Below are 20,772 nucleotides of genomic sequence, written 5' to 3'. Positions count from 1 at the left end.
GGGGGTTGTGGATCATTTATCTTTGGGCCACACCCATATTATTTCATAGGCCTTAAAATTGGGCTTATACCCATACCACATGGATCGCTTTACTTTTAGAACGCATGTCAAGTATTTTTTTTTTTTTTTTTGGAAGATTATAAAGGTGGGTTAGGTGGACCCGAACCAGATAAGAGAACTACAATCTGTCGTAGCTATGTTAGAGGCATCCTTACAAACAATGTCCCTAAAACGACTTGGGAGATCCCTATGCTCAAAGCAAATTATGAGGTTAAGAAATCCGCTACTTGAGTACATCAGGCCAGTATTTTAAAGCCCGGACCGGACCAACGGTCTGATCAGGTCCAACCTGACTTTTAAAAATTCTGATCCGGTTTACTTTGAACTATACTCAATCAATTTTTTTTTAAATAAACTATTCAACAGTACGAAAAGTCAATTTTCGTGAACCAGTTCTTCTAAACTTAGAATTAGTTATTACTTAAAAATCATTTTTATTATAATTTATAAAAGAAAGGAAAGTTAAAACCTTTGTAGAGTTGAATAAAATATAATTATTTCAATAAAATCTTTAATCCTTTTGTGTTTTTTTTTTCATCAATTCATCATAAAGTCCATAAATTTTTTTAATAAATACAAATCTGTCCAACCAAATTGAACTCTAATAACCATTTGAGCAAAATTTTGGTTTGGTTCTCAAAACGTTGCATCTTGCTTGCTTGGCTAGCATTCTCCCTGGTTGAGTGAACTGTGAAGATCTTGAGTAGAGTAGGAACCAGATTCTCGGACCTACGATTCCTTTGTCTGCCACGTGGCAAGGCTCAATAGATGGGGGGACATGAAAGGAGTGCAATATATAATGAGTAATGATAATTTAACTCCCCACGTGACATACTCAATTGACTCCCCTAATGTGAGGTGTGCCAGAGCCATAGATCTCCTTTCATCGGGATACACAACTGCACAGATTTATGAGGATGTGAGGTTGTGTATCTTGATATCCCATGGCATAAAGTCTATGTTTCTGGCATACGTTAGGTTAGGGGAGTCGATTGAGTATTCCACGTGGGGGAGTCATATTATCACCACTCATATGTTATAGGGTGTGAGTATAATGTGGACGGGTACAATCTAAATGGGTTCAAGCCGGAGAGTTGTCTATCGTGCAGATGATACGAGTATGACAATTGACACATAAGAGTTGTGCACGTAAAGAAAACCGTGGGTTATTATAAAAATAGTAATTTAATATAATTATTAGAGTTTTTTTCCATTTTAATTACTAATCAAATGACTCATGCAAACCCATTCCAATCACCGTCCCATTAAATAAAAATAAAAATACCTTTTTGGTTTAGTTTTTTAATCATTGATATGATTTCTTTTCTTTTCTAATGGCTTTTGATGTTTTTGCATGTTACCACTGTCATAAATGATAGGAAAATGCTTGAATGACACAAACGGACATAAGGGTGACAAAAATGATGTGATGGCGCACACGTAACCGTAGATATTTTTTACTCATATCTCACGAAAAAGCATCTACGGTCATGTGTGCTACACCACGAGTTTTTGTCACTCCAGCACGACTCTAAATAATATTGTTGGTAACTTGTGTGGAGTAATAAATTGATATGAACTGGATTCAACTTTATTACGATACATTAACAATGTATATCATTATGAAAAGAAGGTAGTGATGGAGAATAATATATGTAGCAATATGAATTTGGATAGGCAATATTAGACAATATGATTAAATTATAATATTTATATTAGGTTAATTTTCATATCTTATTTGATGTAATTTATATAAATACCCTATTGGATTTATGTAATAATAATCCAAGAATTCCCAATAAAATTATTCTACACTGCATAAGTTAAATAAATAATTTTTCAACTGTTAGCAATGAACAAGATAATATTGAAAACAAGAGTTTTCATATGGATGATTAATCATATTTTCAATTTGACTTAAGTGTCAGGTATCACTAGTTGTACATTTGGAAATTAAATGTATGGGCATAAATTGGGATCCCAGGATGACCATTGGATTCATTGGGAATCCTACTATCCCGTGTATCGTCCTTGATAGTGTGGGTAGAAGTCCAGCGAGCCAAGAGGCAAACTACAAGATGTAGAATTCTTGCTCGGGGAATCGTCACAATTTCAAAGCATATAAATAATATCAAATCTCAAAAATCATGATGGAGATCAAAGGATTTGATCACGATTGAATTCAATCATTAAACAAATTGTGATTGAGTTCGACTAGGAAGTAAATAAAAATAAAAATAAGTGTAGGAAATATATCAAAAAGAAAGATGATCCCAAGGTATAAATGGAAGTAAACTTGTTAATTTTAAGTTTGAATGATTCCAGTTAAAATTAGATTATGATCTGACTTAGGCATTAGAGTTTTTTTAGTAGGTACCACACCGATTCTTAGATAGGGATTTTTTTTTTTTGATTTGTATTGAAGTTGAATCTTGAGGAGGAGGTGAGTATTTTTACACCACAACAGTTACTTATTCTTTTGTGCTCAATTTTCTAGATTCATTGATTTGAGTATTTGGGTCATCTTTAATGGATATTGTAGGTCATAATTATACCTAGTGACGAGGACCAATAGACAAGTGCCCATGTGACTATCATTGCACGAGTAAGTTGAGTCGGGATTGCAAGAGTTAGTTAGCTTAGTTGGTAAAGTCTTTAAGTAATGATACTAGAAATCTGAGTTCAAATTTTGTCAACACCAAATTATTGAACTCAGTAAAAAGGCTTACTAATCGAAAAAAAAAAAAAAGTTAAGCCGAGACTTACAAGTATCAACTCTTCCATGCGTAAGGATTGACTCGGTTGATGAGTGAGTCTAGCTGAGACCTAGCTACACGTGTCAATTCATATATGAATAGAGATAGACTTGACTAGTGTAACAAGTGGTAAAGAGAACAATACTCGACTGAAGTTAAGTACAACCAAGTGATCAGTCCTGTAAGGACAAGAGCATGGATTAGAATAGACTATAAGGGAAGATCTCACCAGGACTTTTTGAATTTTAGTTATATGAAAGTCCACCAAAGAGAACCTAGATGAATATGGAAGCATCAAATAGAAGTTTAGTAAGTTCTAATGCTGAAATTAAAGAAAGATTTGGAGAATTTTCACAAGGAAAGTAACTCAAAAGAGTGAGGAAGCCTAAAAATATATAAATAACAAAGACAGTGTCAAGGTAATGGACTTTTGACTTGTTCATTTTGCTAGCTTGATCATCAAAGGGTCTTGGATTGGAAATTCTTCCCAGATTAAAATTTTTTGCAAGGATCAAAAGGAGGATTATCATCGAGGTATGAGACTGACTAAAGATGTTTACCTCCAAATAATATGCATTTAAAAAAATCAAATTGATTAGTGAATTTTTTTTAGAGAGATTCTATTGTCACACCAATTTTTTGCTAATGCCACCCCAATTCATAAATAAATCACTAAAGAATATTCCCACACATTGGGGTGGCATTAGCAAAAGTTGATGTGATAATATAAACTTATAATAGGGGAACTTGATTGAGGACTTCTAATGAAATAGTTTAGGGCACATGTTAAGGTGCAATAAGTACACTTTGGAAATTGGATATTGTATCGAAAATGCCTTTAAACAAATTTATTTTTACCAAAACACCCTCACATTCCAACTTTCAAAGTTTATTTATTGCACTTTAAGGTCTGCCTTGAGGGCACACGTTAACAAAATCCTTTATTGTAGTAGGTAGTGATAAAGGTGTATAAAACTGGAGATTATAATAAAGAATGTACAGAGAGAATGGGTCTGGACTCATTAATGAGGCAATTAAGAATTAAAGATCTTTTATTGAAGTTCTTAAAGTCAACAAACATAATTAATTCTCTTCCTTTGATGCTGAAGTTCTAACGTTCCCCCACCAAATCTGATATTATGTCTTCAGTTTTGACGTCAGAAGTACCTTCATTTGCGGAGAAGAACCGGAGGTTTGCATGTCAAAGTCAAACATATAAACTGCCTTGATGATCAGACGATTACAATTCAAGGGGTAAGGAATTATATTTTATTTTTTATCTTGACGAGCAATCTTCCTTCGAGATACACAAGATAAGATCATATGAAAATGAGATAAGAAAAATGTTAAAATAACTTGAAATTACACTCAAAGTAGCACTCGAGTCTGTAGAGAGCCATTGATTGCCCTCGAGTGTATAAAACTTGTAGAGAAAAAATATCTATTATTTTTTGCATGTTCGACTCAAGTGCTACTCTGAATGTTATTTTGTGTCATTGTAACAAGGTTTATGAAATAAATATGATCCGCCTTCAATTTATGATAAGGCTTATAATAGAGTGGAATTAGAAAAATATTTTCTCAATGATCTAAATTGTTTACATGATATAGCACTATAGATGGTCGATCTGACGATTTTGCAATCCAAAATGGATGATCTCAATGATTTAAATTGAAAAATATAGATTTTCAAAATTATGAGTATGTCGTTTTCCATTTGTTATTAATCATCAAAATCCATGTCGAATTCTTCTAAATTTTAATTATAATATTCTTCATTTGTCATTCACTATCAAAAGAAATGGATTACAATCGCCTTTGAAAATCTTAAGTGTGTTAAAAGATATGGAAAAGGGCATTTTTTATATTAAATTTTTTTTTTTTAAAGGTGAAAGGACATTTTACTAACTAGGTTATCAAATGAAGCTGTATCAAATAATTTTCCAAGTTTAATATTCATGGAGTTGTTAGTTGGAAGTTGGAAATAATATCAATCAAGTTTGTTTGGGTGCAGGATATTTCAAGCCATTCAACTCATATCCAAAGTAGGACTATGGCTTTAAAACTTGTCTAAGGTCATCAGGCATGAACGAGACGAACAGACAAGTCAATTTTTCCGAATGAGATTTTATACCCTACTTTCAATTTTCAATTTTTTGGACAAGACATCTCAAACATATTGAAAAACATGTCTAAGACGACTCGGTATCTGACATGAACAAGATGAGGGCAAAACCGTCTTTTAAAACCATGGGCAGGACAGCAAGTGAGTCGCAAAATCCAGTTGTGAGCTTAATTGGGTTAGGGTACGATACGTACTACACGCAAACAGTCCCTAATTTTTTCCACATGCCTTAAAAAAGTGCCAGCAAGTGAATCTTTTGACTTCGGTTATCCGGCAAATAATATTCTGACTTTGAATTGAAATCTTACGTCAACACCGACCGGATTCTGACCCACTGATGGAGTGTCTGACCTAGTGGCTCTCCTTCCGATAAATATAAAGGCTGCAACGACACTTCAGTAATATATCAACCAATAAACTCACGGTTTTTGCTAAAATGACATTAATGTATATTTTAATTTTTATTAAAGCCTCCGCTCCGTTTTTTCTCGGAACTCCCAACAAATAAAATCACCTCATTTTCCATATATTTACAAAAGAACCCTCGTATATACCGTTGCTAAAATAATTTCAAATGACCAAAATGCCGCAGCATTCCATTCCTTTGTAGCCCAATCAAAAAGATATATCTTACACTAGTATGATGGCTCCTTGACTTAGGTGATACTTTGTACATGCCATGGTTCTTATTGGGTAGGTTGATATCCATCGGGTTAGGTTAGACTTAGGAATCGCAGGAGTCCTTCCTTGGCCCTGTTATTTGGATTTTCTTTCTCATAGATTCGAGAGACAGTTCATGTGCCTTAAGTCTATTCCCTTTACAAGAAGTATTTTTTTTTTTTTTTATAGATATTTTGATAATTATATCATAAAAATTAAATTTCAAGATCATTGATTTAATAACCTAAAATACTTCAGGGAAATTTTTGCCATAAACCAAAGCTTTTGACCCATTTTTAGTTTTTCTATTGTCAAACAAAACTTTAAAATCTTAAAAACACAGGGAACCATCCCAAACACACTCCTAAACATTACTTGTAGGCTACAATATCTATTGATCTTCTACCTCCTAGGATTCTTCCACTTTTTCTTTTCTCCTGAGATCCTTACAATTGTATGACGATCAAGTTAGTCTTAATTGGTTAATTTCATAAGAAATTGCGTACATTTAATTTTGTTTGTTGCCTATTTATAAGATTTTCTATGGACTGAATGTATCACATGGCATCTTGCTTATGTCATTTTTAAAGATGCGGACATGTGCCCACCGTAAATCTTTACACACTATCTTTCCTACGTGTTGGCTACGTGTGGCAAGCTGTCATGGCTCATCTAATCAACATTTGCATGTATTGTTGTGGACTTTGTATACGTGCTCCCTAGTTCATATTTCATGATCTACCAGTGCTAATGATTAAACGAAACCAAAATTTAGAAAAAAATTTCAAATGGTAAGTGTAGTTCCCAAACTTGGGATGATTTATTTTGCTTACACCTACATTATGCATGTTAGTTCATATTGTTGTCATTTCTATTAGTCCCAATCCTTATAAAACCTAACAGAAGATCCAACAATCTACCTACTTCCATGGGAGGCAAATTTTTCCCAAATTGAATAAGGTGTACTGTAGCCACATTAGGTAGGAGGTTACACTCAAAGTGCATGTTCCATGGGTTGTGTTGTTCGATCATAGAAAATTTTATGGTGGATTGTGTTTTACGTGGAGACAAGCCTTGTGTTGTAATGTGTGGACACTTGACCAAAGCCAACCAATTAAGAATCTCACTAAAAAAAAACTTCTGTAATTCGACAGTTCTTTCCCCTTCTCCCCCCCCCCCCCCCCCCCCCCCCTTCCCAAAAAAAAAAAAAAAACCAACTTGAAGATGATTTGGGAAAATGTACATATACTTAGAAATCTATTTAATAAAAGTAAGTTGGTTCAACCAAATTGAACCAAGGTCTAGTCATGATCCAACTAATTTGACAAAATTTTGGCCCAACCAACAGTTTGATTTTTGAAACATTTATTGTAACCTTCCACTACTATCTATTACTATTTACATGTAAACTCGTATTCTGGTTGGACCCCGGCCCCCACCCAAGTTCGATAATGGACATGACATGTGGTCCAGTAATGCATGGCACCATTTATTGCCAAATAAAAATAAACATATAACTTGGCTATTATTGTTTGTTTGATCAAGATGTTCAATAAAGACTATAGAATGAACCAAGTTTAAAACATATATTCATTAATTTGTTTTGGACCAATGACTAAAATAAAATTTTATAATATTAGAAAAATTACAAAATTGTCATGAAAATTTAAAAGAGAATCAAGGAATTAATTTTTCCCATGATAATGAGAGGAGTGAGAGAATTGATGATACCAAATAAACATTAGTTAATTTTTTAATGAGTTTTTTTTTTTTTTTTTTTTAAGTATGCTCTAAGAGCATCTCCAACCCACATCTTTACATTTCCCCTCCAAATTGGCATCTTCTTCAAATTTGAAGAAGACGCTCACCTCTAATCTATTTTGAACTCCCACCGACTCCTTTAAAATACTATTCATTTACTTGAAAATGTTGAAAAGAATAAGAGACAAAAATGATATTTTAAACATATTCCATGTAAAGAGAATGTCAAAAATAACATTTATGTAAAATTGGGATAAAATAGGTATTTAAAACTGTGAATAATGATTTAGAGAGGCCCTTCTAAAATTTTATAAATCTCTATATTTGAAATTTGAACAGTGATATAGAAGAGATTTCTCTAAAATAGAGATTGATTGGAGTAAGGTTCGGATATCTCCCCTTATATATATTAGTCCTTATAGGCCAATTTGAGATGCTCTAAGGGTACAAGTTAGGATTCATGAAATACATCTTGGAAATAAGCATTTGAGGGTATTTTTTGAAGGAATTTTTTTAGGCATCTTAGATAGGAAAATAAAATTTGGAGGTGTATTTAATGCATCTTAATGTGTGCCCTTATGCACATGTTAACCCCCTTATAGGATTTTGTTAACATGCCGTATGGGGGAACATTAAAATGCATTAAATACACTTTGAGAATTGATTTTCATATAAAAATGCCCTGATTATTTTGAATTGTGCTACACCAATTTCGTTGGACATTGCATTCAACACTATGTCATATTGCAATGCACAGATAATCACAAATTTTTTCTTCAAGACACAAGTAAAAAAAAAAGAAAAATCTATTGCACATCAACACATCAGCTCAGTGCTAACAAAGTCAGTAGACGATATAACATTATCCTAAAAAAACTCTCAAATGCTTATTTCCAAGATGTATTCAAGGCACCCTAATGTGGACTCTTATTATATTATGTAGTCTTGGGTTTAGGTTGAACAAATTTTTTCAACTTGGATTATAGTAGAGTTGTATTAGTTTAAACCAAGCTCAACTCATATTCTATATAATTCTGCCCAAGCTTGTTTATCAATCAGGTTGAGACCGAGCCAATCCATCTAACTCTTAACCTTAGCAAGAATAACCTCTTGGGTGGAGAGATTTTTTGCTTTTGTGAGGAGATTTTGAGTAGATTCTTGAAACTTCCCAACAAAGAGCAAAAAATCTCTCCCCATAAGAGCAAAAATCTCTTTGCACAAAAGTAAAAACTTATCCAAACATTTACTAACTCCCCGCAAGAGCAGAAGTCGTCAAGAAACTCTATCCAAACGCATAACTAGAAACCTATCTTATACAAATGGAAGGTCTTCAATTTGGGTAAAATGTCCAACCTTCCCAAAGGAGAAGGAGAATTGATCAAATTTGAAGAATTTAAATATTTTGAACGAGATCAAAAGATTGTAACTATATTAACGTAGCGTAAGCTTATAAGAGAAAAAATAATAATAATTTACTAATTCATTAAAGTCGTCTCGTTAGGATTCGACTCGTCCGAGACGGTCCGAAAACCGAGTTATGGAGGTGTCTCCGTTTCCCCAAACGGAGTGGCACTTTCTGTAATATTCTCCAAAACCTCGACCCATAAAACAATGAGTTATTCTTTACTTTACTAAGAATCCGTTGAATAGCGATTGAGATTGAGACTGCAGCTTTCCTTCAATCTTCGTAGCAAACATCCAATGCGTCACGTTCTCAAATTCATAGATCTTTTAATCAGTGATGCTTCTTTCTTCTCTGCAACGGTTACTCGTCTTATTCTTTCCTAAAATGCAGAGACTTCTTAGGTTTCTCTCTCCACTAGTCTGACGATCTTTTTTACCTACTCGCCGGAAACAATGGCGACTGCGGAAAAAGACTCCTCCGTCCAGAATTCCGGCAATTCTCTAGCTCATAGGCTCTCTGAGAAAACGCCGATTCTCGGTCTGAAACTCTATTTCGTGATCGGAATCTTCGTCAGTTGTTTGGTCGTTCTTGTTCTTCTGATTCTTATCTTCCTTCGTTCGAATCGTAACTCAATGAAACGTAGAATGCGCACGAAACACGTTTCAGATTTAGTTCCAGTGATCTCGAAGGAGATCTTAGAGATAAAAGCTTCGGATCCAGTGGAGAACTCTAAGATCTCGGATACAGTGAAAGAGGAGAAAAGATTCGGTAGTTCAGATGCAGATAAGGTGATTGACATCGGGATTGGGAGCGTAGGAAGTAACGTTTCGGGTAGTAGCCAGAGCTCATCTTCGGCTGTATCGGTTGAGGTCCCGAATATCGGTTGGGGGCGATGGTACACTTTGAGAGAGCTGGAGATCGCGACAAGTGGATTTTCTGAAGAAAATGTGATTGGTGAAGGAGGCTATGGAGTTGTTTACAGAGGAGTTTTGCCAGACAGTTCTGTAGTTGCAGTGAAGAACCTTCTCAACAAGAAGTGAGTATTTGTTATTTATCTACCTGGCGCACGTTAGATCCATTCCGATTTGTTTAGTTTTTTTTTTAATATAGTTTTATTCTATATTTTAATTATAAATATCGTTTAAAATCGATCGGATTAAAAACTGTCTGAATTCATAAGAATTTTAAAGGTAGTAGTCAAATGGTAAATCTGGAGTGTGTTATTTCTGTTGGTAACATTAGATCTTACCAAGAAGTATGAGGAAACGTGAAGGTTAGTAGATTCGATCATCTTTTTCTCTCGCTTTGATCAAGTGAATTGCTTTGGTGGTGCATCTTTGGAGTCTTTCAATCTTGCTTTTTGTACTTTTTCTTTTTCTCTATTTCACTTTAAGAAAAGTTAAAAATATTAGAAACACAAGAAATGCTGAAATTCAGGAAAGAAAGATGGTTTATCATCCTCGCTCAGTTCTTAAAAAAAGGTGATTTTTTTTTTCTGAATGAGATTTTGTTTGGGCTTTCTCCCTACTAACAATGAGTCATTTTTGTATTCTTTTCTGAAATTGTCTTTAAAACTTCCTTCCATTATCTATTCTAGTGGTATAAGGACAAGTTAGCTTCAGATAGCTAGATGTAGCCACTGGACTTTCTGGATGTATAAGCCTGAGTCATGTAGCTCCTTGCCTTTAGGTTTAGAGCTTCTAATACTGAATTAGAAGGAATGAGCTATTACTATGTTAGGGGTGGAACGAGGGATCTTGCTAAAGGAAACGGGACAGATAATAGATCTTTGGCCATCTCCTCATCTGAGGCTGCTGCTTCTTCTTAATATCCCATCGAGCAAGAGAAATGGGTGCATAGGAAAGCAAGACCCCGACTTCCATGGGTTGCAAAGAGAGGTTGCTACTGAGCGCTGCCCTGGGAACAGGATTGGGAAAGGAATTAGATTTTGTCAAAATGTTTTAATGTTCGAAGGTGATTTTTTGTCAAAATGTTTTAATTTTCAGAATTTGATTTTGTTTGTGCTTTCTCCCTGCTAACAATGACCCATTTTTATTTTCATTTATGAAGTTTGAGATGGTTTAATGCTCAAACCTGGACTGATGGTGAAAGTCCAATAACTGTTACTTACATTTTAGAAGGAAAGTTCAATCACTCTGTCGAATTACTGCTTTTGATCTCATTAAAATTTCAAGAATTGGTTACATAGTCAACAAGTGAATTAACAAAATTAGCCTAGTTTGAGAAATTTGCATGTTTTACTTTGCTTTGCTTATCCTTTTAAAAACTTATTCTCTGTGGCCGCATTATTTGTAGGGGTCAGGCAGAGAAGGAGTTCAAGGTGGAAGTTGAAGTAATTGGAAAAGTAAGGCATAAGAACTTGGTGGGTCTTATTGGGTATTGTGCTGATGGTGCTCAAAGGTACTTTCTTTTTTAAGATCTTTTCTTGTATTATGTTTTCTGTATGTGGACATTAATTAACGGAGATTCCATAATTTTTTTCTTCTGTGATATATTTGGAACTTGAACTCATCGTTAGGATGCTCGTATATGAATATGTGGATAATGGAAATTTGGAGCAATGGTTGCATGGTGATGTGGGACCTGTTAGTCCTCTTACATGGGACGTTCGAATGAAGATAGCACTAGGGATAGCAAAGGGGTATGTGCTTTTGTCTACTATCTCATTTCACAGTCCTTTTCTTGTCTTGTATGTATCATGCTTACATGAATGGTGAAAACGAAGAGAAATGTATTCTGTTCTTAAATGTTTTCAAGTGTTTATCAGTTTAATGACCAACCTACTTTTCCTAATGAGGAAATTTTCGGAGAAACCATGTGTTAATTTTAGTTATTTAATTGCACTATATATTTGCAGATTGTTTCAATATAGTCTTGGGAGATGTTTCTATCAAATTTGCAAATGCAACCAGGGAACTTGCACTTTTTTCCCACTAAGATCAGAGCCAACTTAGCTAGATGGGTAAGGCATGTGGATTGTTGTTCTCATGTCCTATAAAAAAAATAAAAATTCAGAGCCATTCACATAAGAACAGCTTTATCCATACTTGCAGTTTTGTTAATTGTCTACTCAATGATAATTCCGTACCCTGATGAACACTTATAGAAACTTCAGTAACTAACTTTGAAACTCCTTGAATGCACTGCATGAAGACTTTGATTACAATAAGGTGGTTACTTGGATCCTTCACAACCTTACAAATGCAATAGAGCAAAATTCTCATCTGAGTGAGTTTCAACATTTTAAACCTTGATTAGGAATTCAAAAGTTTTGCTGTAAATGTAATTGCATAATTATTAACTTTCCGATTAAATGACCGTCTTTCATAGTAACGTTGTCATATAGGTTTGGTATCTTTTAAGAACTCGAGCTGTTTTTTCTTACCTATCATTTTGGATATCTGTTTATTGGCCCAGCTCTTGAGAAGAAAGGTTGATTTGTGTTGCTCTTTTTAAGAAAGAGATTTTCTGTTCTGAACTGGTGCATATCTTTGTGTTTCAGATTAGCTTATTTACATGAAGGATTAGAACCCAAAGTTGTGCACCGAGATGTCAAATCCAGTAACATTCTTCTGGATAAAAAATGGAATGCAAAAGTCTCAGATTTTGGATTGGCCAAGCTTTTAGGATCTGATGCAAGCTATGTGACAACACGTGTAATGGGGACATTTGGGTTTGTACTTTCCTGAACACCCAAAACAATTGCAAAATTTGTCATTAGTTAGTTGCCTCCAAATATAGACAATTGATGCCTCCATTATGCTTTTATCTCCTTTCTAATATTTAGTGTTCTTCTGATGCAGATGTGTAGCTCCTGAGTATGCAAGCACAGGTATGCTTAGTGAGGGGAGTGATGTGTATAGTTTTGGAGTTCTACTCATGGAAATAATCTCGGGAAGGAGCCCTGTTGATTATGCCAGAGCACCTGGAGAGGTTATCCTCTCTCTCTCTCTCTGTGTGTGCCTATCTATCTATATATATATTCGGCAGCCAACGTTAGGGAGACGACACATTTGTCTTATGTGGCTTAAAAGTTTCGGATTGAGCTGATTTTTTGTGAGGATGATCTCTATGGTGAGAAGACCATCCCCACAAAAAACCAGCCCAATCTGGAACTTCTAAGTCCGTCAAAAGTGGTTTACAATTTTTTGGTAAAAAATTACCAAAAAATTGGTGGTCCACAATTTCTAAACCATTTATGATTGGTTACAAGTTTCAGATTGAGCTGATTTTTTGTGAGGATGATCTTCTCACCATAGAGATAATCCTCACAAAAAATCAGCTCAATCCAAAACTTTTAAGCCACATAGGATAAACGTGTTGATTCCATGTTGGATCCAGAATATATATACATATATAGATGTATATGGGTCGGGTTCACCTGCCAAATTCCCATCGAAAGCCCCAAATGGAGTATTAGAGCCGTTGGATGTTTAAAGATCAACAGCGCAGATTGGGTTGAGATCGCAATAGCCCACGTGTGATTTTTCTCACTCAAAATATTTGGAATTTACAACAAACCTCCCTACGAATAACCCAAACGATAAAAAACAAAAACAAAAAAAAGAACAAAAATCTGATTTTGTTTTCCTCTCCTCTTCTCTTTTGTAACCCTAACCTAAACCCCTCTGCCATTTGCAAAGATTACATCCCCACCTCAATCTGAAATGGAGTGTTCTGATATTTTAGGATAAAATTCTAAGTGATCATAAAGTATTTGCCGTCTCACATTCTTCTGGACGATATGATAAACTGTTGTAAATGATGAAAAAATGTTAATAAATCACAATCAGGTCAACCTTTAGTCGTAAAAGATTGTACATTTCATGGCAGATCCTGAACCTACCATTGAGTAGATATGATTGATCCAAACATTTGAATGTTGCAAGTAATCCACCTCACAATATCGAAAAAAGCTACATTTATAGGGCTGCAAACCCAAACTCAACTCAGGCTCAACTGGATTGATGGGCAAGCCGAGGTTGGGTTATATGGAAAATGAATTGAGCTTGGGTTAGGAAATCTCAACCCAAATTGAATTCGGGTTGAGCTCAGGTTAAGGCTCCAGGCAACCCAACTCATCTCAAACCTGATGCTGTATATTTAGTCATTGATGCTTTTGATTTAATATGGGTTGTCTAAATATTATTTAAATGATGGATTTTAAGGTTGTGTGCAAATTTATTTACTAGTGATTCTGTTTTTAATATTGTATTTTTTTTTTAAGATATAAAATAAAATTTATGTGTTGATTAAAATGAAATTAAGCTTTCTAAATGAGCCCAACTCGTCCAACCTGCCCACATTTACCTAATGTGGGCTAACCCGCGCTCAACCCGATTTTAGAAGCTCGATCTCGGGTTGAGCTTGGGTAAATGAGCTCTAACTCGATGGTCGAGTTGAGTTAAGCTCTGGTTGAGGGTTCTACAACTTGGGTTGACCCTCCAACCCTTCCAACCCACCCAAGTTGCAGCCCTAAACATTTATAACCATTATTTCTAAATTATTTGAGCTTGCCTGAATCTCGCTGTCACAATGGCTGGAAACAGCAGTATTGAGTCGTCGTCACAATGGAGAGGGGAGAGGGTTAGGGTTTGAGTTACAAAAGAGATAGAGAGGAGAAGAGAGAAATATGGGAAAAAAATTTATTGGGTCAGTGGGATATCGGCGAGGTGTTTGCAAATTGAGTGAGATAAAACTCATGTGGGTTATTGCGATCTCAACCTGATCTGCGCCATCGATCTTATTACATCCAACAACCCTAACAATTTTGTGAAACTTTGGTTGACAATTTGGCAAGTGAACCCGACCCTATATATATATATATATATATATATATATATATATATATATCTTTGTGCCTCCATTGTATCTGTGACCTAAAACATTTTACCGGATGCTTTTATAGGTGAATTTGGTTGACTGGTTCAAAGGTATGGTAGTAAGTAGGCGTGGAGATGCAGTGGTTGACCCGCTGATTGAAGTCCATCCCTCACCAAGAGCTTTGAAGCGGGCTCTACTTGTTTGCCTCCGCTGTATAGATCTGGATGCTAATAAAAGACCTAAAATGGGACAAGTGGTGCACATGCTTGAAGGAGATGAGTTTCCATTCCGTACTGTAAGTACAATTCCCATAATTTTCTTTCTATGATTTCACTTTTGTTACAAGTGCTTTAAATGTCTGTTTCAACTGCTCTACAATGTAGTTGCTGGTTATTTAGCACCTGTGAATAATTTGATTTTGTTAGGATGCTGTTTACACTTGATCTTTACAAGCATGCTTTGCACATCTAGGTTGTGGTTGTGTGGTTGGGACACTAAAAACATGGTGAGTTCACTTGGCCCAGAAATATTGATAAGTGGGTACTCCAATTGAATGGTCAAGTTCTATCAAGTACGGAAAAATTGAATTAACTTATTAGAGTTTGGGTACCTCAGAAACTCAAAAGTATTAATAACATAAAATTAGGCTGGTAATAACTTGTTAAGTTTTGATTTAAATAAGAACTTAGCCCCTCATTGAGCCCTTGCTTATCTTGCTTTTTAGAAAGGCAAGTGTCAGTACAGTGGGTGTTGGGTTATAATTTTTTTAAATAATCATCAAAGTCATCTTATCCCAAATGTCTGCGCTGGGCTGAATAACTGTCGTTCCTCCCTACAATTCTATCTAAATTCATGTTGTCTCTTAATTGAAGGTTCATCAGATCTTCTCACTATCTCAATCCAAGTTCCATTTGGTCTTCCTCTCTCGTTTAGAGGCCTCAATCTGCATGCTCCTTCTAACATGTATGTCTATGATTCTAGTTTTTAATTAGATTGATCGTATCAATCTTTATTACCTTTTGGAGACGGCTTCAAAACATTGTCAACAAGGTTCTGTAGAATTTCACCTCATTCTTCCCTGACACTTGTAGATCCCAACTCAGACTCTGTATATCCAATTTAGAGAAATAAATCCTAGGAAAATATTTCTTTGAAATAAATTCCTGCTGTTTGAAAATTTAACATCAGTAGACATTTCTTTTTAAGGAACTTCTATGTTTCTATACAGTAGCTCATATTTCTATATTTTCTGTATATTGATGCAAGTTTGTCCATGCGCAATGAACAAAGAGTCAAAGAGACTCCATTTGAAACAAGTGCCATATTGGTCATATTTACACTTAATAGGATAAATCCTAATTTCCATTTTTCTAGTTTTCTGTTAATATTTATTGGACATGATAATACCAAGCTCATTAAATGCATTAGAGTATTTCACAAATTTATGCCAAAATCCATGCATTTGCCTGTGAAGCATTTAATGTACTTGGCAATATTATTTTCCCCATTCATCTGTTATCTATATGATTATTAATCTATTTTTAGTTATTTTGCATTGTATAAATATTTCCTGTTTGAACTAATATAATATTTATTTTTCAATATATATATCCATCCACCCACCTGAACATACGTTTTACATATTAGAATTATTATGGTTACAATATCCGGCACTTTGTATCATGGGTGGACTGTTACCATCTTCAAGTTAAATGGCCAGTGGGAAAATAAAATATTTGAGGTGGTTCTCGACTGTCAATGTTAATGCCTTAATATAGCCTTTTGTCTAGTTTTCCTGTCAAAAGTAAAAAAAAAATGTTGCGAGTGTGAGTCATTGATGCTTGTCACCACTGTTCACCAAAGTATCCTTGTACATACAAAAGACTTATCCCAAAGATTTTGGGTTGGCTAACCAGATCCTCATTCCTCCATTCCACTCTGTCAGAAGTCAAATCTTATGTTATTTAGAGTGAGTTCATATTTGCCTTCAACTTCTCCATCCACGTTCTTTTAGGTCTTCCTCTTGCTCTTTTAAGGCATTCAACTTGAATATTTCTTCTATCTGGGGCTGTAAACAGGCTTTTTCATGAAACATGCCTAAATCACCTCACCTGACTTTATCTTAGTTTATCGCCTATTGGAGTTACTCCTATATATTTCCAAATGTGTTCATTTCTAATTTTATCTTTCTTGGTCTTTGCACTTACCATCTCAAGATTCTCATCTCTCCTACTCTCAATTTATTAACATGGTTCTTCTTTATTACCCAACATAATGCTCCATAAAGCATAACTGCTCTCACTACCATCGTAGAAAATTTTCCTTTTCGTTTGAATTGTTTGTCTGTCACCATACACCAAAGTATCCTCATATATAATAAGTAATTGCTCATGTGGTATTGCATACCTTAGCACATTACTAAATTTCATCTTTTCCCTATTAGAAGTTGCCCTGTGCTGCAAATGTGCTCTTACTGCTGTCCCAAAAGAATGTTGGTCTAACCCAGACCATCGGTTAATGTTTTGGTGTGTGTGCTTGAGTGGTGTAAGGTGCACTGGGCAGGGGGGATTTAAACCATTGGTCCAAATAGAAATCCATTCCTTGCATTGTTAAGATCACTTTTTTGGACTGTTTTCCAATCCAGAGATGTTCCTCCTTGGAATGCAAATAGGGAAAGTGTATTGTTTCATTCTGTTAGGGCACTATCAAGAAAGAAGCCCATTCATTGTAATATTTTCAAGATCACCTCTCTGGGCTGTTTTAAATCAGTTCTTATGTTCACCTGTGGACTCTAAGAAGGTGGATATTTCATTCTGTTTAGGGCGGTATAAAACAATGCATTTTTACACATGCTTGAGGCATATGCCTTGAGGCACGTGCTTCACTAAAATTCTGAGGTGCAAGGAAGAAATGTAAAATCAGCTGAGGTGTAGTACTCAGACAAAGAGGAATCCAAAAGGCAGCATACGCCTCAGTGTGAGGGGTAATTGAGACCTCTCTTGACTGAGGCATGCTCGCATCACACTATTTTTTCTGTTTTGTTTCTTTTCTTTAAAAAAATTTATGTATTAACTGTATTTCCTATTTTTTTTGTCTATCTTCACTAATTCTCTCTCTTTTTTTTCTTTTTTTAATCTTTCTCCAGTTCTATTTATTTGTTCCTGCTGGTATGCAACATAATTGGAGCATTCAGAAACAAATTTGAATATAAAATATTAATATCTGCATAGAAATTTGTTGAATTAATTTGATTCATAAATAAATTTTTGTAAACTAAAAAATTTATTGAAAATAAATATGTACTGAAAAAAATTTATTATTAAAATTTAAAATATTCCTTTCTGGCTAAAAATAAGTAATAATATTTTATATTACTATTAATACAAAGGATTAAAACTTGGAATTTTAATTATGCAGGTTTAAAACTTGAAAATTGGATTATACTTGATTGTTATTTCTAATCTATCTATTTTTAATATTAATTATTTTTTTAAAAATTTCACACGTATAGAGAAAATGTAAAAGCTCATTCTGTTAGGGCATTGGAAAATTATGTCCAATAACTACTTATCAGTGCATTCCAAGGTAGATCTGTTATAGAATGGCACTTCATCACCATCAAATCCTTATCCCAAAATTTTGATGTTGGCATTCTGTCCCAAAAATTTCTTGTTCATGACTTGTCAACAAAAAAAAAAAAAAAATCTCGTTCATGAATAAAATGTGTGGCGTACATAAAGCACAGTCAAACACACATTTTATTTGGTGGTTTAATCTTCTTGTCTGTCTACTCTAGTTTCACATCTTAGGAATTGAAACGAAAATTTATCATTCATGTATTTGATTTGGGCTTGCTGAAAGCAGTGTCATGTCCATATGCATCAAAAATTTATTTTGGTGTCTCTATTCTAGTTTCTTATTCATCTAGTAATTGTATCAGATCTAAAGTTGACCAGGTTGCAAAGCCATAATTCAAATTTTCAGCTAGTGTTTGTGTTGCCTATCCATTCTAGTTTCTCATACCATCTCACATTCTTTTTCTTCAGCTATTTTTTGTTGGTGTTGTTGGGTGAGCTGATTTTTCCATGTTTTGCAGGAAAACCGAACAGCCCGAGATACTGCCTCTCTTTCACCGCGTGCAGATCCCATGGCCATCAATAGCAGCATTCCATTTCCATCCAAGATTAAAGGGGGGAGGTGATAGATACCGACATGTGAAGATGGTTAAAAGCTATGATATAGTTTTACTGAATGGTATATGAGAATCTCTTGTTATTTTGTAGTCTGTAAATTGTTATCAAATTATAGTAGAAGGAAATCATTTCATGTTTTCTGTTCATATTCATGTATCAACATTTCAATTTTTACCCATAATTTATTTATTACACCTCATAACAGGTACACCTTTTAATGCATTTCAGTTTCATGATATGTGAGATCACTCAGAATTTGAATTTCCTAGAAATTCTTTTCTTGCTACTACTATGCCTTGTGCTATGGAAACTGTCTTCGAATTCAAGTACGCACTTATTCGAATTCAGGAACGCATGCTTTAAGAAGAGAACAAAAAGAAAGCTAGATAGATTTTGCATCCAAAAATGTGTGCAAGTCATTTGCAAAGGCAATCGGGCTCAAGCCCCTCCTCCCTCAATGTCTCTCCTCTTTCTCATTTCAGGTCACCTTTTGGTTTTTCTTATGGCGAAGCTAAGATTTTGTGTAAATGGAGGCAATTTAAACCCTCATAACCCTTATAAATTTTAAAATTTCTCGTGAGATTTATTTTTTACACTGTTTGTAGAGGAAGTGGAAGGTGGTTATGGTGGGGGGCCCCACCAATGTTGCTAATTTTTATTACGTATTATGTTATCTACTAAGAAAGAAGGATTACTATTGTTAAACATAAATCCATATTACTGAATTTTGTAAGATGAAAATATAATTTTGGATCAATTAGATTGGTAAATTTATTCGAACTACTCTATCCATAATAATATAAATTAAAATTTCTTGATCCTTTCGATTTTTGTGCCCAAAAATAAGATATACAAAGGCAATATAACATTTTTTTTTTTTTTAAATGACAGAAGCTTTCTCAACAAATTTTCATTATTTTAAGTGTATAGCTTTATTAATCATCTGCCGCCTCTTTGCTATTTCCCTAGACATGCTTGAAATGGAGGATAATGGATGATACCAAGTTTAAATTTGATATCTTAAGTAACTATAAAAACTTGTGATAGAAATCTAATGTCGGCACATATTGTTTTTTTTTTTTTGGCTGATTAGACCTACGTCATCTTCTATCAGACTGATATAAGTAAACTAAACACATTAACAATTCTATAAGTGTTTGTTTGTCTAAAAATAATTCAAGCATAGTGCTTGGATGTCTAATCACTAAAATAAATAAATTCTCTACGGTTGTGTTTGGATTGAGAGAAATGAGAAATGAGAAATGAGAAATGAGAAATGGAGAGAAGAGAAGAGAAAATAAATGAGTCTCCATTTCCCTTGTTTGGATTGTTAAGTGGGGAGAGGAGAAAAAGAGGAGAGAGCATTTTAAAATATTATTAGTTCTCCTCTGCCCCTAGTTCTCTTTTAAAATATTTTAAATTTTCCAAATTATCCCAAATTCTTTGCCGTCGATCCAAACATGATGGAAAGGGATCAGCGATTCAAATTATTGACCTCATTTTAACACTTTGTTAAAAAAAAATTGACCTCGCAACGATACAATTTAAAAAATAGGGACCCCGGTGGATTCGAACCACCAACCTCTCAAGATCCCGGGGGAACTGAGCGCTCTTGCCATTTTGAGCTTATGGATCCTTCAACAGACGACCAACTTAAAACTTAGAAGGGGCGCAAATTAGAAAAATCTGGGAACTAACCCTTATAAACTAATTTAGTTTCGACGAACATCAATAAATCTCCCCTTCGTAAAACGGTAAACCATCACTTTCTCAAACTTGAGATTCTAGTTATCTACTTCTAAAACAAAAGGTCAAAAAAAATTATATTCAATTCAATTTACTTGAAACCAGGGCTTAGGAGATTGTAACTGAGCCTTGATTAAGGGTTCTAAAAGGTCAAGGATGAATAAATAATATCTTAAAGATTACTGCTACAACAAAATTGTAAGATTACAAGAGATAAATTTA

At 34.5% G+C, this 20,772-nt stretch overlaps 1 protein-coding gene across 2 annotated transcripts; it reads left to right on the top strand.

Moving 5' to 3' along the window:
- Window positions 1-9,004: 9,004 nt before the first annotated feature.
- Window positions 9,005-18,998, top strand: LOC147407338 (putative receptor-like serine/threonine-protein kinase At4g34500). Of its 2 annotated transcripts, XM_086435853.1 has the most exons (7): window positions 9,006-9,803; window positions 11,084-11,188; window positions 11,307-11,429; window positions 12,291-12,461; window positions 12,592-12,721; window positions 14,697-14,906; window positions 18,708-18,998. In XM_086435853.1, exons 1-7 carry the CDS (start codon window positions 9,220-9,222, stop codon window positions 18,810-18,812), a joined length of 1,428 nt encoding a protein of 475 aa, XP_086291979.1. In that variant the 5' UTR covers window positions 9,006-9,219; the 3' UTR covers window positions 18,813-18,998. The 2 variants fall into 2 exon arrangements, with proteins under 2 accessions (XP_086291982.1, XP_086291979.1); XM_086435856.1 differs by lacking the exon at window positions 18,708-18,998 and having other exon boundaries at window positions 9,005-9,803; window positions 14,697-18,679.
- The last annotated feature ends 1,774 nt before the right edge of the window (window positions 18,999-20,772 follow it).

Source organism: Akebia trifoliata, chromosome 3 (genome assembly GCF_017979445.1).
Source record: "Akebia trifoliata isolate Shusen 1 chromosome 3, ASM1797944v1, whole genome shotgun sequence".
Taxonomy (NCBI): domain Eukaryota; kingdom Viridiplantae; phylum Streptophyta; class Magnoliopsida; order Ranunculales; family Lardizabalaceae; genus Akebia; species Akebia trifoliata.
Note: the sequence above shows the minus strand (reverse complement) of the source record. Positions and strands in the feature narration are given on the sequence as shown.